At 37.5% G+C, this 11,976-nt stretch overlaps 1 protein-coding gene across 2 annotated transcripts; it reads left to right on the forward strand.

The window, feature by feature from the left end:
* The first annotated feature begins 5,024 nt into the window (after positions 1 to 5,024).
* TSLIG2 (tRNA splicing ligase complex subunit 2) lies at positions 5,025 to 10,510 on the forward strand. 2 transcript variants are annotated; one of them, XM_026666766.2, is made up of 4 exons: positions 5,025 to 5,217; positions 6,699 to 6,865; positions 8,122 to 8,485; positions 9,615 to 10,510. In XM_026666766.2, the coding sequence occupies exons 1-4, from the start codon at positions 5,062 to 5,064 to the stop codon at positions 9,660 to 9,662; spliced, it is 735 nt and encodes a 244-aa protein (XP_026522551.1). In that variant the 5' UTR covers positions 5,025 to 5,061; the 3' UTR covers positions 9,663 to 10,510. The 2 variants fall into 2 exon arrangements, with proteins under 2 accessions (XP_026522551.1, XP_087823319.1); XM_087967193.1 differs by having other exon boundaries at positions 5,047 to 5,217; positions 6,702 to 6,865.
* The last annotated feature ends 1,466 nt before the right edge of the window (positions 10,511 to 11,976 follow it).

Here is an 11,976-nt window from a genome sequence, read left to right on the forward strand (position 1 = left end):
TATTTCAATATTGCATCATTTCAAGCATAGTGCCATGTCTCTTACCTGATAAGGGGGGAAAAAACCTGAAATATTTGTAGCTTTCAACAACAATAACAACAAAACTTCTAAAATTTTCTATATTTTGAAGGCAGTCCAGAAATTATTTGTTAATCAGAAATGTTCTAAAATTTAAAGTTATTTTTTTACATATTTTCTGCTGTTCAATGATCCATTTAAAAAGTTTTGTTATATTTAAAGAGAAACATTGTGAAATGACTATGATTATTCCACACTGAATAGACTGCCTTTTTCATGGATTGTTCCATGTAGAATATAGACAAAATATTGATGGCATGCAGCCAAATTTTTCTTTTTGCTCGGTTTTTTTTGCTCAGATTTTTGTCAGAATGCACAAAAAATGGCTTAAGTAAGATAGAATCATGACACAGTGTATAATGATGGGTTTTATTATTTCTTCCCATGCCCTATTGGTATTGCAAAATGTCTGCCACTGAGATGAAATTATTGATAACAAATTGGATTAATGGGATTAGAAAGTGGTCTAGGAGAAAGCCAGGTCCAGATAAACTTTCCTTAGAGAAAAGGGCTTCTAATGTCATCAACCCATATTTTAAAAGTGTGATTTGTAGAATACAGGTCAAAGCACCTTTAAATTGAGCTGGATTTCTGGTGACTTCAGAGAAACATCCATGGAGATTTCCTGGTAATTGCACCAATGGTTTGCCATTGCCTTTTATAGGATGTTTTTTTAATACTGATTTTCATACAGAGCCCTAGACTTTTTTGATGATCTCCCAAACAGTTAACAAAGCAAAACAGATTGTTTTCCTTTTCAAGATCAATCAATCAGTGAGCTCCTCCCCAAATTACTGTTCCTAGTGGGAGTGGCAGAAAACCAGGTCATCCATCTTTTTCCTTTTGGCAGACAGTTCTGTTAAGCACACCTGGGTTTCAACTACACTTTTTAAAGTTTCTATTTTGTTTAGTTTCTTATCTCTAAAAGTTGACCAGCTAGTTGAATGCTGATTTATTTTAACCCCTGCTGGATTTTCTTTTTCTTGTTCTTATCCTTTGATCTTTTTTGACAATCTTTTGTCATAAAAGAAACACAACATGGCTTGAAGTAATAAGTGTTTGGACTTGATTTACATTTATTTTGGACCTTTACTATACTTTGAATATTATTTTTTTAAAAAATGTTTTTAATATGGATTGAAATAGTTTCCTTGCCTCTCTATTTTGACAAATATCCTCCTTGTCTCTGAAGAAATTTATTTCTCTGTTGCCAAGTTACACCAGAGCAACAGGATCTTTTGGTTATATGCAAATCCAAGTTAAAAACTTTTTTAAACATTTTGAGAAAATAATGCTTGCAAAAAACCCTATCCAAATGCAAATAATTGGAGTTAAATTAGATTCACAAAAGAAATTGAATTTGAAAGTGTAGATTCCATGAAGGAGATTAAAAGAGGTACAGATGTTATAAATTTAGAACTACCTGAGGGGATTATGCATGGCTGCATAATGCATGCCTTCAGCCTTGCACTTTCTTACAACAGCAGAAGACTAACTGACTGACTGGTCAAATGAAGAGGACTGGAGAATGGATTTATCGTACTTGAAAACAACTTCAACTGGACATTTTGGGGAATATAGATCAACTTTGGAGAATCTAATATATTTAACTGGACAATAATTGAAAAGAGATGGCATTAAAAAACAATCCTGGATATTTAATCCAGGATGAATCAGAGTTAACTGCTAGGATGATTGGAGAGATAAGCTGTAGTAAATTTCCTGCAAGTTGAATACAATAATAGTTTGTTAACAGAGGGTTCTGATATTTTGCCTTTTTTTGTTTCTTCACCAACTTGAGTTATATATAAAAAATAATAAAGGCAGGAGATAAAGTAAATTAATATTTCTAACACTTTTGGGATTGCAGTTTGCAGATATTTTACAAGCAATAATGAAATGCCATTCAGCCATCCTTTAATCAACTTTCTCATATTGATGTTTTCCAAGTACACATAACACCCATCCATAATTTCTAGCTAGCATAATTACACATCCGTAATTTCTAGCTAGCATAGCCCAGTAAAATTTCAAAAGTTGTAGTTTAACACATTTAGAATCAAGTTGCTGAAAATTTATTTAAGACATGCAATGGAGCTCATTTTAGAATTCATACACAATTATTTGAGAGTGCACTTTTGTCACTTTTACACTATCGGTGTAGTTGTCTACAGGTACATTATACAATTCTTCTAGTTCATTAGTTTTAGAAATGTTTTCTTGATAATTTGCACCTAAAACTGTAAACTGCATTGCTAATATAGAATGATTGTTACAATTCTAATATAGAATGATTGTTATATTTAGCTAGCTGAACACATACACAAACTTTATATTAGCATAGCCTGTAAAATCCATGTTAACCAACAAGATTTTTAATAATTCTCCATAGATGACTCTGCTTGTTCTCCATAGTCATTCGTGCATATTCAAGCTGAAATATATTCTTATTTCAAAATACGGGAGTAAAAATAATTCATAACTTTTAATTAAAAAACGATTTGGGTCAAAACCAACCTAACTTTCCACATTTGGACACACGCCCTTTCTAACCCGGATGTTTTGAATTTGGGGGGGGGGGGGCGGAGTTGCTTCTTTTAAAGTGCTTCCTAATTTTCTCTTTCGTCATTTAGATGCGCTTCTTCCGATTCTCTGCCTTGTCACAGATATAGAAAAATGAAGAATGGCACAAAATACGCCTCTCACGACATTTCCCCTTCGTGTTGTAACAAGCAAGGGTGAAAAGACGGCTCCATCAAGTCTAGTTTGGCTTTTTGATCGCCTTCATACAACTAATTTGGCAACAGAGACGATGGGTTTTTCCAGAAAAATTGGATTACCTGCTCCCGGGATCTCCTAGTGCCTCCTTCTCCAAGGGCTACGGAGCTCTTCTCCCGATCCGCTGGTGATCGATGGTGAAAAAGAATTCAATTCTTCACCTAAAAAGGAATCTCTACAATGAGACACTCAAAGCGGTTAACAGGGAGTCAAAATTCACTTTTTTGCAACGGCGTTTCAAATTTAGCGTGCTTGCATGCCCGCGTACAAGCTTTGCAACTAAATGCGATCGGCGTGATAGAGGAGAGCTCTTTTAGAGTGGTGGCAAAGAATCAGCCTGGGAACGCCTTTGCCGATTAGGCCATTGTGTTAAAAGGCAAAAGCTGCAGCTCAGGAAAACTTGTGCCTTTTAATGGGCTAGTCAAGAAAAGGTGCCCCGACTGAATGTGACCGAGGGAAGAAAGGCAAAGAAACGTTTTAACTATTCTGATCCCGGTTGCAGTTGGGAAGCCGCTTTATAGGTGCATGTTTGGATGGAAATCTCAGTTTCAGTCTCATTTAAAAACTTTTTAATACTTTGCGGGTTTGGACCACCTGCGGGATAATGGTGGGATTCAAAAATTGTTTACCATCGGTTCTGTGGGCGTGGCTTGGTGGGTGTGGCAGGGGAAGGATACTGTAAAATCCCCAGCCAGAGGTGGCATTTGCCAGTTATCTGAACTACTCAAAATTTCTGCTACTGGTTCTCCAGGACTGGTCAGAACCTGCTGAATACCATCTCTGCTGCCGGGTGATCATAAATCATTTTCAGCCCAGCACCATAGTGTAAGCAGCCAATAAAGCTGCCTGGGTCAATCCTGCCTGCCTGACTGGGGGACTGATGATCCCTGTTATTCAAACAGTAAAACCCTGCTGGGCTACACAGCTACTATATTTCACCTCCCCCTTCCTGAAATGCACACATCATGCAAAGATAATGGGATATCCCTGAAACCAATTTTAGATAGGACTGTTGCTAAAGCAGTGTTTTTTCAAACTTGCAATTTTAAGATGATGTGGCCTTCAACACATACTTGGCTGAGGCATTGTGGGAGTTGAAGTCCATGCATCTTAAAGTTGCAAGTTCGAGAAACACTGCTAATGAATAACAAGAGTTGAGAGGATCCTTGGAGGTCTTCTAGTCCAGGGGTCTCCAACCTTGGCAACTTTAAGACTTGTGGACTTCAACAGCTGGCTGAGGAATTCTGGGAGTTAAAGTCCACAAGTCTTAAAAGTTGCCAAGGTTGGAGACCCCTGTTCTAGTCCAACTTCTTGTCCAAGCAAGAGATTCTATACCATTCCAGACAAATGCTGTCCGTCGCACCCACTTCTGGAGGCAAACCATTCCACTGGTTAGTCCTCACTATCGGGAAATTTTCTCCATATTTCTGTTAGACTCTGGATAAGTTTCCATCCATTATTTCTTGCCCTGCCGTCAGGTGCTTTGCGACCTCCCCTTCTCTGTGACAGCCCTCAAATGTTGGGAGACTGTTATGTCACCCTCTAATTCAGAGGTCTCCAAACTTGGCAACTTTTTAAGACTTGTGGACTTCAAATCCCAGAATTTTGGGAGTTGAAGTCAGCAAGTCTTAAAAGTTGCCAAGTTTGGGGACTCCTGCTCTAGTCCTTTTTTTTTTTGGTTACCAGGGCTTTCCAACCTTGCCAACTTTAAGACTTGTGGACTTCAACTTCAACAGCTGGCTGAGGAATTCTGGGAGTTGAAGTCCTCCAGGCTTAAAGTTGCCAGGGTTAGAAACCCCTGGGTTAGACTACAGACCTACCCAGTTCCTGCAAGCATTTATCGTATGTTTTATAGTCTCCAGCCCCGAATTATTTTAAAACTTAAACTATTATTCACATAGGAAGTTCAAGTTTCGTTTATTGGATCAAACACAGAAAGTAGGAAAGTGAAGAATTCTGCATTTTCCCTGGGATTTGCCTCAACGGCGGCCACGCTGAAACGCCATCAAAAAAGCACGCTGCCCCCCCCCTTTTTTTTTTTTTTTTGTTCGTTCTTGGACAACGGGAGCCCGGAAGCATTCAAATTGGAAACGGGGACACCTTCGCTCTTGATTTTTTCCTATGTCCGGACGTCGCTTTCTCCGGACGTCGCTCGGCGGCCCTGCGGCGGGAGACGCGCGTCACCGGAAGGAATCACCCGAAAGAATGCTCAGGCGGCCAATCAGGATCGCGCTTGGAAAGATGGCGGCTTTCGGGGACCGCCAGCTCTCCGCGAAGGATGGGAGCGGCGACGTGGACTCGGACCTCCTGTTGCACCCGGAGCTGCTCTCGCAGGAGTTCTTACTACTAACGCTGGAGCAGGTAGCGAGAAGGGGAAGGGGGGTCGGCGAGGAAGCACCGGCTGGACTCGGGGTTCCCGGTACCCACCTTCCATGGTCTCTGCCGGGCATATTTGGCTTTGCCACAGCCGGGGAAGGGCGGCTTGGCCTCCGGTCCCGCTTTAACACTCCCTCGACGTTCCTGCCTAGTCTGCAGACTGGCCTTCTCTCTCGCTGTTGGTTGTAACGCAGGCACGCAACCCAGTAGAAGAAGTTCGCTCCCTAAGTGTGGTGACCACATGTCCTTTAGAAAGGGCAGTCCGTTATTTCAGAATTATGTTGTTATTATCATTATTATCATTAATAATAGTGCTTTATTGTCACTGTATATTCACAGTATACACATACAACGAAATTCACATAACACCCAGAGACCATTATTATAAGAATTAAATAACTTAATTTTTTTTTCTTTTCCTTGGCTTTCTCTTTGTATTAAAGCAATGTTATAATCTTTATCTTGCTCACTCCCACTGCTCCCAGTTGATCTCCATCTTCTGCCTCCTGCTGCTTGCAAGGTGTTCCTGGCATGAACCTTCACCAGGTGCCAGAGGTGGTGGAGCACAGGGCAAAGTGCAAGACAACAGGGGACAGGAGAACGCAGGCAAAGAGGGTGGGAGAAAAGGCGAGCCAGGCAAAGTGCACCTTGTCAGCAGTGAGAGGCAGAAGATGGAAAAGACTAGCTGGGAGCAGCAGATGGGCAGGGCAGTAAAAATGGCAGAATGGCAGGAGTAGAGGAGTACAAGGCCACACAGGGATGGTGGAGAGCAGTGTGCCTGAAAGGGCAGAGATGATGGATGGAGAAGATAGGCAGGTTGGGAGAGAGGAAGCAAAGGTGAGGAGAGCAGAGGCAGGGAAACTGGGACTACTGAAATTGCCATTGTTAAACGGTGTGATTATGTCATGTTTGCCTAAAACTGCATCGTTTAGCAATGGAAATGATGGTCCCAATTAGGGCTGTTAAGCAAGGGCCATCTGTATCTCCTCTGTTACCAACGTGGTACCCAATCTTGCAAATCTATAACATGCAAATTTATCATAGCAATAAGATATCTTTTGGGGTTTGGATTTCCCCCTCTATACTTTAAGCAGCAACATGGTGTGATGAGAATAAGGAAATGTGTAGTTTCTCTTGCTTCGTTTCTGTTCCATCTAGTAAAATTTATCACTTTTCTCCTAGAAGTATATATACGGGTGGAGTAACTAGAATGTTTATATTAGGGAAGTCTTCATATTAGATAACCAGCTAGTGTTATAGCTTCCTTCTGCTTTTGTAGGTGTGGAGTAAAATGTACATTCTGTGTGACAAGAAAATCCCTGAACCGTAAAAACATGCCAGCAAACCTTTGGTGATTTTCTATCTGTTGTATTATACAAAAATATATTGCTACACATAGAATTGCTTTCAAGCACATTATGAACCATAATATTCTTAACTTCATGATTTCTATTGTTTTTCATCAGAAGAATATTCCAGTAGAAGATGAGGTGAAAATCAGTAAAGATTGCCTTACTGACTTGTATATTCAACATGTCATACCATTGCCTCAGCGTGATTTGCCCAAAACCAGATGGGGAAAACTAATAGAAAAGCAAAGAGGTCAGCAAGTGTTGAAACATGGCACCCAAAGGTAAGTTTGCTTTGTTTAGAGTACTTGGATTCTCTTCAAAATCTTTCAAAAGTCTGTGACATAACAGGAAACCAACTTAACTTGAATTAGCCAATATTATTTCCTGCATCTTAATTTGTTATTACCAGTATTAGATTTTTGTCCTGCTTTCTTTATATGTAGCTCAGGGCAGTGACACTTGGTTCTTGAGTCCTACTTTCCACAGGAGAGTTGGTGATAATGGACCTGTACAGCCCTCAGCTAAGCAACACTCCTTGATAGTAGCTCTCTGTGACTTTAGACCAGGGGTCTTCAAACTTGACAGCTTTAAGACTTGTGGACTTCAATTCCCAAAATTCCTTCTCTAGTCATGTTAGCTTAGGAATTCTGGGATTTGAAGTCCACAAGTCTTAAACTTGCCAAGTTTGAAGACCCTTGCTTTAGACTCTCTCAGCTTTATCTGAGAAAAAAAATCTGCCAATTGAAGAATGGAAACCTTGATTATCTTGACCTACTTTTTTCAGATAAATAAAACAACCATTTTGTTGTCTATTGGCAGTTTAATGTTACATGTCATTATGAAAAGAAATTGGACATCAACAGTCATAAATAAAAATTGAAATCAAGACAGGGACATCATGGAACTGCTTTCATTTATGTATAATATATTTCATTCATAACCCAAGTGCTTAACTTCATCCAGGGAATTAAGTCAAAAAGAGTTATGCCACATATTTATACTTTATTAAGCAGCCTCTTGCTCCAATTGTAGCATCTTACCAAAAATTGGTGGCACCTATGCAAATCATAATTAAAAAGAATTACCACCAACTGAAATCTTGACAAATTTCTGAGCAAAAACATCAAAAGTGGTCAATGCTGAGGCAAAGGGTTTGACTAGACTCTGGAATAATCTTAGTCCAAGATTATTGTCTATCTTTGAATTAATCTTTGGAGAACATATGTACAGATTTGGAATATTTCAGTTTGGTTTGTCCAGTTCTTAAGTTTTGAAATGATAAGTGTGTTCTTTATTCTTAGACTAAATTGTGAAATAAATGTATGTCTGATAATACAAAAGCATTGCCATTTGTGTGAGATTAATTCCTCATCAGTTTGAATACTACAGTCCTGATTTAAGTATTCATATGGGGAAAAGTTATATTGGAATCGACTGAACTCTCTTCACGTAGTTATTAAAATAGGATATTATTTAGAATCTAATAATTTTTGTTTTGTATCTATGATGAATTTTTATGTCACTTTTTTTTGTTCAGCATTATGGCAATGGAAAGTCTAAGAAAAAGGCCTCTCATTGTGTTCGATGGTAGCTCAACAAGTACAAGTATTAAAGTGAGGAAGACTGAGAATGGAGCTGCTGATGGTTTAAAATTTCTAACATCTGGAAGTACCAATATCACATGTAAAAGACTGCCTGTTCCTTCAAATTCCACACTGTGCATATCTGCTCCCACTTTCTCATTGGATGTTAAGAGGGAATCTAGGAATAATGAGGGTAAACAGAACAATATTGTAGTTAATATGTCACCTGATCAAAAGCCATCAGACTTAGAGCCTCTTACAGGAAATGCTGTTGTGAAATTAAAGAGAGCCGCTCCAAAAGAAGAATTGGATTCATCAGTAAGTATATCTGTACTATTTTATGAGGTCCTTCTTGAATGAAGCCCCAATTAATGTCTCTAGTTAGCAACTGCCATTTTTAACAACAGAATTTAAACTTACAGCAGCCTTTTCCTATCTTAATTTAGTTCAAGAAGTCAATAGACTCTTGTTGGTTATTACCATGTTGCTGTGTTATCTTGATAAGAGTTTTATTGTTAAAAATAACCCTCAGTTGGCACAAAGTGCTTTGCCCTAAAAGTGCTTTACAAAAATCTTTGTGAGATGTAAAGGTAATTTAGAAATGTCACAAGTTTCATTTGATTTTGTATGTGTCTGTGTGTTCTGAAAATGTATTTTCTAAGAAAATAAGTTTTCTTTTGGACATTATATACTGAAAACATAATCTATATTCTCCTTCCACGTGTTCTAAATGCTCATTCTCCAGGATCTTAAAATAAGTTAGATGGGTCAGGTGGAAGCAACTAGACCCCTCATGGATCGGCTCAAGATATTTTATTGTTGGTCATCTATGCAGATGTAAACCTAAAGGTTTGACCTCATACGTTTACTCTCTGGAACAGATTTTAAGCTGGAATGTATCTTTACTCTCACTAGAAGGGCCCCCTCCCCTTCACCTGGTGGCTCTATCACTTTGGCTTAAGGCAGTTTACAGAGAGACTGCCTCCTATGCTGCTGCCTCAAGTTGGGAGCTATGTGGATGGAGCACTAAGGTTTATGGAGGAGGTTTTGTGGAGAATGTGAAGCCTGCTGAGGAAAGGAGACATTAGTGTGCCAAGAGGCCCTGTTTCATGTCTTAAGTGGGACCTCTGTTGTTCTAGAGAGACTGCAGCCTATGCCCCTAACTCGCCTTCCACACTTTTCATTGCATCATTGGACATTATGGAAAATACAGATGAGTGCTGGAAGTAAGAGACAATAAATAGTAAAGTAATGATAAATTTCCTTCAATACTAATATTTCCTTTATAATGTTTAGTTCATACCAGAACCTAATATGTTATGGAAAACTGAAGTCCTTTTTAAAGTTTTCAAAACACCTTTGTTTTAACCACTAGATGGAAACAGAAATCAAGTTCTGGATGCTTTAACTTGTCTCCTTAAATAATCGAATTCTTTTCTTCCTCCAGAAGCCTCCTGAATCAAAAAAGAAGATCCAGCATGTAACATGGCCATGAACCTACAAGAGTTAGAAATGCAAATGATGCTTAGTCTTCATTTCAGTACAGAAGAATTGTACTAACCAGAGATGCAGATTGCAGTGGATAGTTGCTTAGAACTTCACAGTATAAAAAAGCACCATATGTTCACCATCAACCTGAGAGTATTTATCTTGCACTTTGAATTTACTCCCCATTTTAGAAGTTAATTTTGGTAGAACAAAATTGTTTTACCAGCCTTTCTTCTGCATTCTTCATTGTAGTCTATACATCAGGTCTTTGCATGATTTGATGTAGAAAGTTTCTAACTATTCTGTTCATTGTACATTTTTAGTAGTATATTTTTTTAAACATATACCATATATTTAAATAGTATGGAAGACTGTTTCCCCGTTCTGCTGATTTTACTAAGATATTTGCACAGAATAGTTCTGTTGAAAGGCCTAGAAAAACTATTTCTCATTTTTAGGTGCCAATATTATTTTTTGAGAAACTATTTGGGTCCTTTCCAGTTTTCTTTAAGTGACATTCAGTACACTGGTTTTGCTTCAAATTGAAGTTTTTGCTAAAATGGAAGATTAAACGGATTTCTCTTGTCTTTAGAGATACATAGAAGGCCCCCACCCTCAAGATTGTGTGTTGAAAAAAAAAACCTCTGCGAAGCAGAACTGCATTTTTATACAGTATGTGATCAGTGTTTTATACTAGCATTTTTAAGGAAAGCTTATTTAACTACAAAATGCCTGACAAAATTGAGAAGGAAAGTAATGCTTGCTCCATTTATTTATGCAGCTAGAAAAGAGATAAACTCAGTGGAAGTTTGCAGGGATGAAATTTGTGTCTGTGAATAAATTCTTTGAAACTTACTGTATTTTTTTTCTTATATGGTAAAAAACATCCCGGGATTTAAAAATATTAGAATCTCATTTGTATGTACAATGTAGTTTTATGTCATTATTAGTTAAAGACTCTGAAGAAGCTGGCAGTGTCTTGGTGATACAGGTAATTTAGTTTGAAAACCTGTAAATCTTAACAGCTTCTTCACAATGAACACAAAGCAGAAGTAAAGTGAGATATTATTGTTGTAAAAATAGCTCGTATTGGGGAAGAAAAAAACGTTACCACACTGAGTACATTTAAGTTGTGTTGATATCAGTAAGGTAGATAAAATACATAACACTTCTGAACATTTATAAGATTTAGCCCACAGTCCTGTATGCTGCTGCTTCACAGTAAATTTTATTTAACTTATGTTTAACTATTCACTCTTATAATTGCATTGATTGACATATAATTTCCATTGCCTCCATTGTTCCCCAAGACATTATAGAGCACTTCAGAATATAAAGAATGGTGTATTGAAGTGTAGTTGAATTCGCTTCTTAAACAATTGTGCAAGTTTTCTACTTGAGTACTGTATACAATTTAATTTTGTGTTTTTGTATTTGAACTGTCATTTTATTAGCTTATCTAAATTAAATTAAGTGTGATATCTTGTATAGATCATCTTTATGCTATAATTTTATCTTCCTTGTTAGGCTGGTTCAACTGAGTTTTTTGTATAATAGAATTAAACACCTATGCCAGCGTTAGTGGATTAAGATACACCTAACTACACTATTGCAACATTGGAAACATTTAAATATTCTTTAGAAGCGGCATACAGTAGCTGTACTCTGCTGTAAATAACTATATTGATTTTTTTTAATTTAGCATTTTTGATTGTAGCTTGATTTTATTATCCTTTGAAATGCATCTTTGGTCAGTGCATGTATAAGTGTTTGTAATTCGTTTTTTGTTTTTTTAAATCTGGCTGTGTTCTACATTTTTAGGAATTGAAGTATATATTCCAAATTAGCAGCTCCCAGTCTTTTTTTTTTTTTTTTGTAGATCCTTTCAAACATCATAAAAGATAACTTCCTATATGGTCACCAAATGTTCTTATTAAAAATAAAATAACACAATAATTGTATTCCTGTCATGGAGGTGATAGACATAGATTTTAAATTCCAAAGGTTTTGTTCACATGTCACTTTTAGTGAATAATTATCTGGTAAAGCAACCTTAAAGATATCCTGGGAAAGGGCAAGAGCTGATAAAAAGATTTTATTTGTATCAAAATTATTAATATTTTCACATGTTTTTAAACATAGAAATAATTTCAAAGACAACAGATAGTGGGGGGAGGTTTCCCCAAAAATGTAGTTTTGTGTAGCCACCACACTCTGTATTTTGGCATCTCCATGTGTAGTGTTTTCTTTTTGATCCATTGTTATGGAAATTCATGTTGTAGGTAGCATGCACAATTTACTCTTGATCATCAGTATATGCC

This window comes from Notechis scutatus, chromosome 5 (genome assembly GCF_049901735.1).
Source record: "Notechis scutatus isolate UNSWTSFEM ecotype Mainland chromosome 5, rNotScu1.2, whole genome shotgun sequence".
NCBI classification, from domain to species: Eukaryota; Metazoa; Chordata; class Lepidosauria; order Squamata; family Elapidae; genus Notechis; species Notechis scutatus.

Bases quoted from the DNA above. Each gene is read 5' to 3' on its own strand.
- TSLIG2 (XM_026666766.2), top strand. From the start codon at position 5,062: ATGCTCAGGCGGCCAATCAGGATCGCGCTTGGAAAGATGGCGGCTTTC. The intron at 5,218-6,698 runs GTAGCGAGAAGG...GTTTTTCATCAG, and splicing joins TACTACTAACGCTGGAGCAG to AAGAATATTCCAGTAGAAGA. The intron at 8,486-9,614 runs GTAAGTATATCT...TTCTTCCTCCAG, and splicing joins AAGAAGAATTGGATTCATCA to AAGCCTCCTGAATCAAAAAA.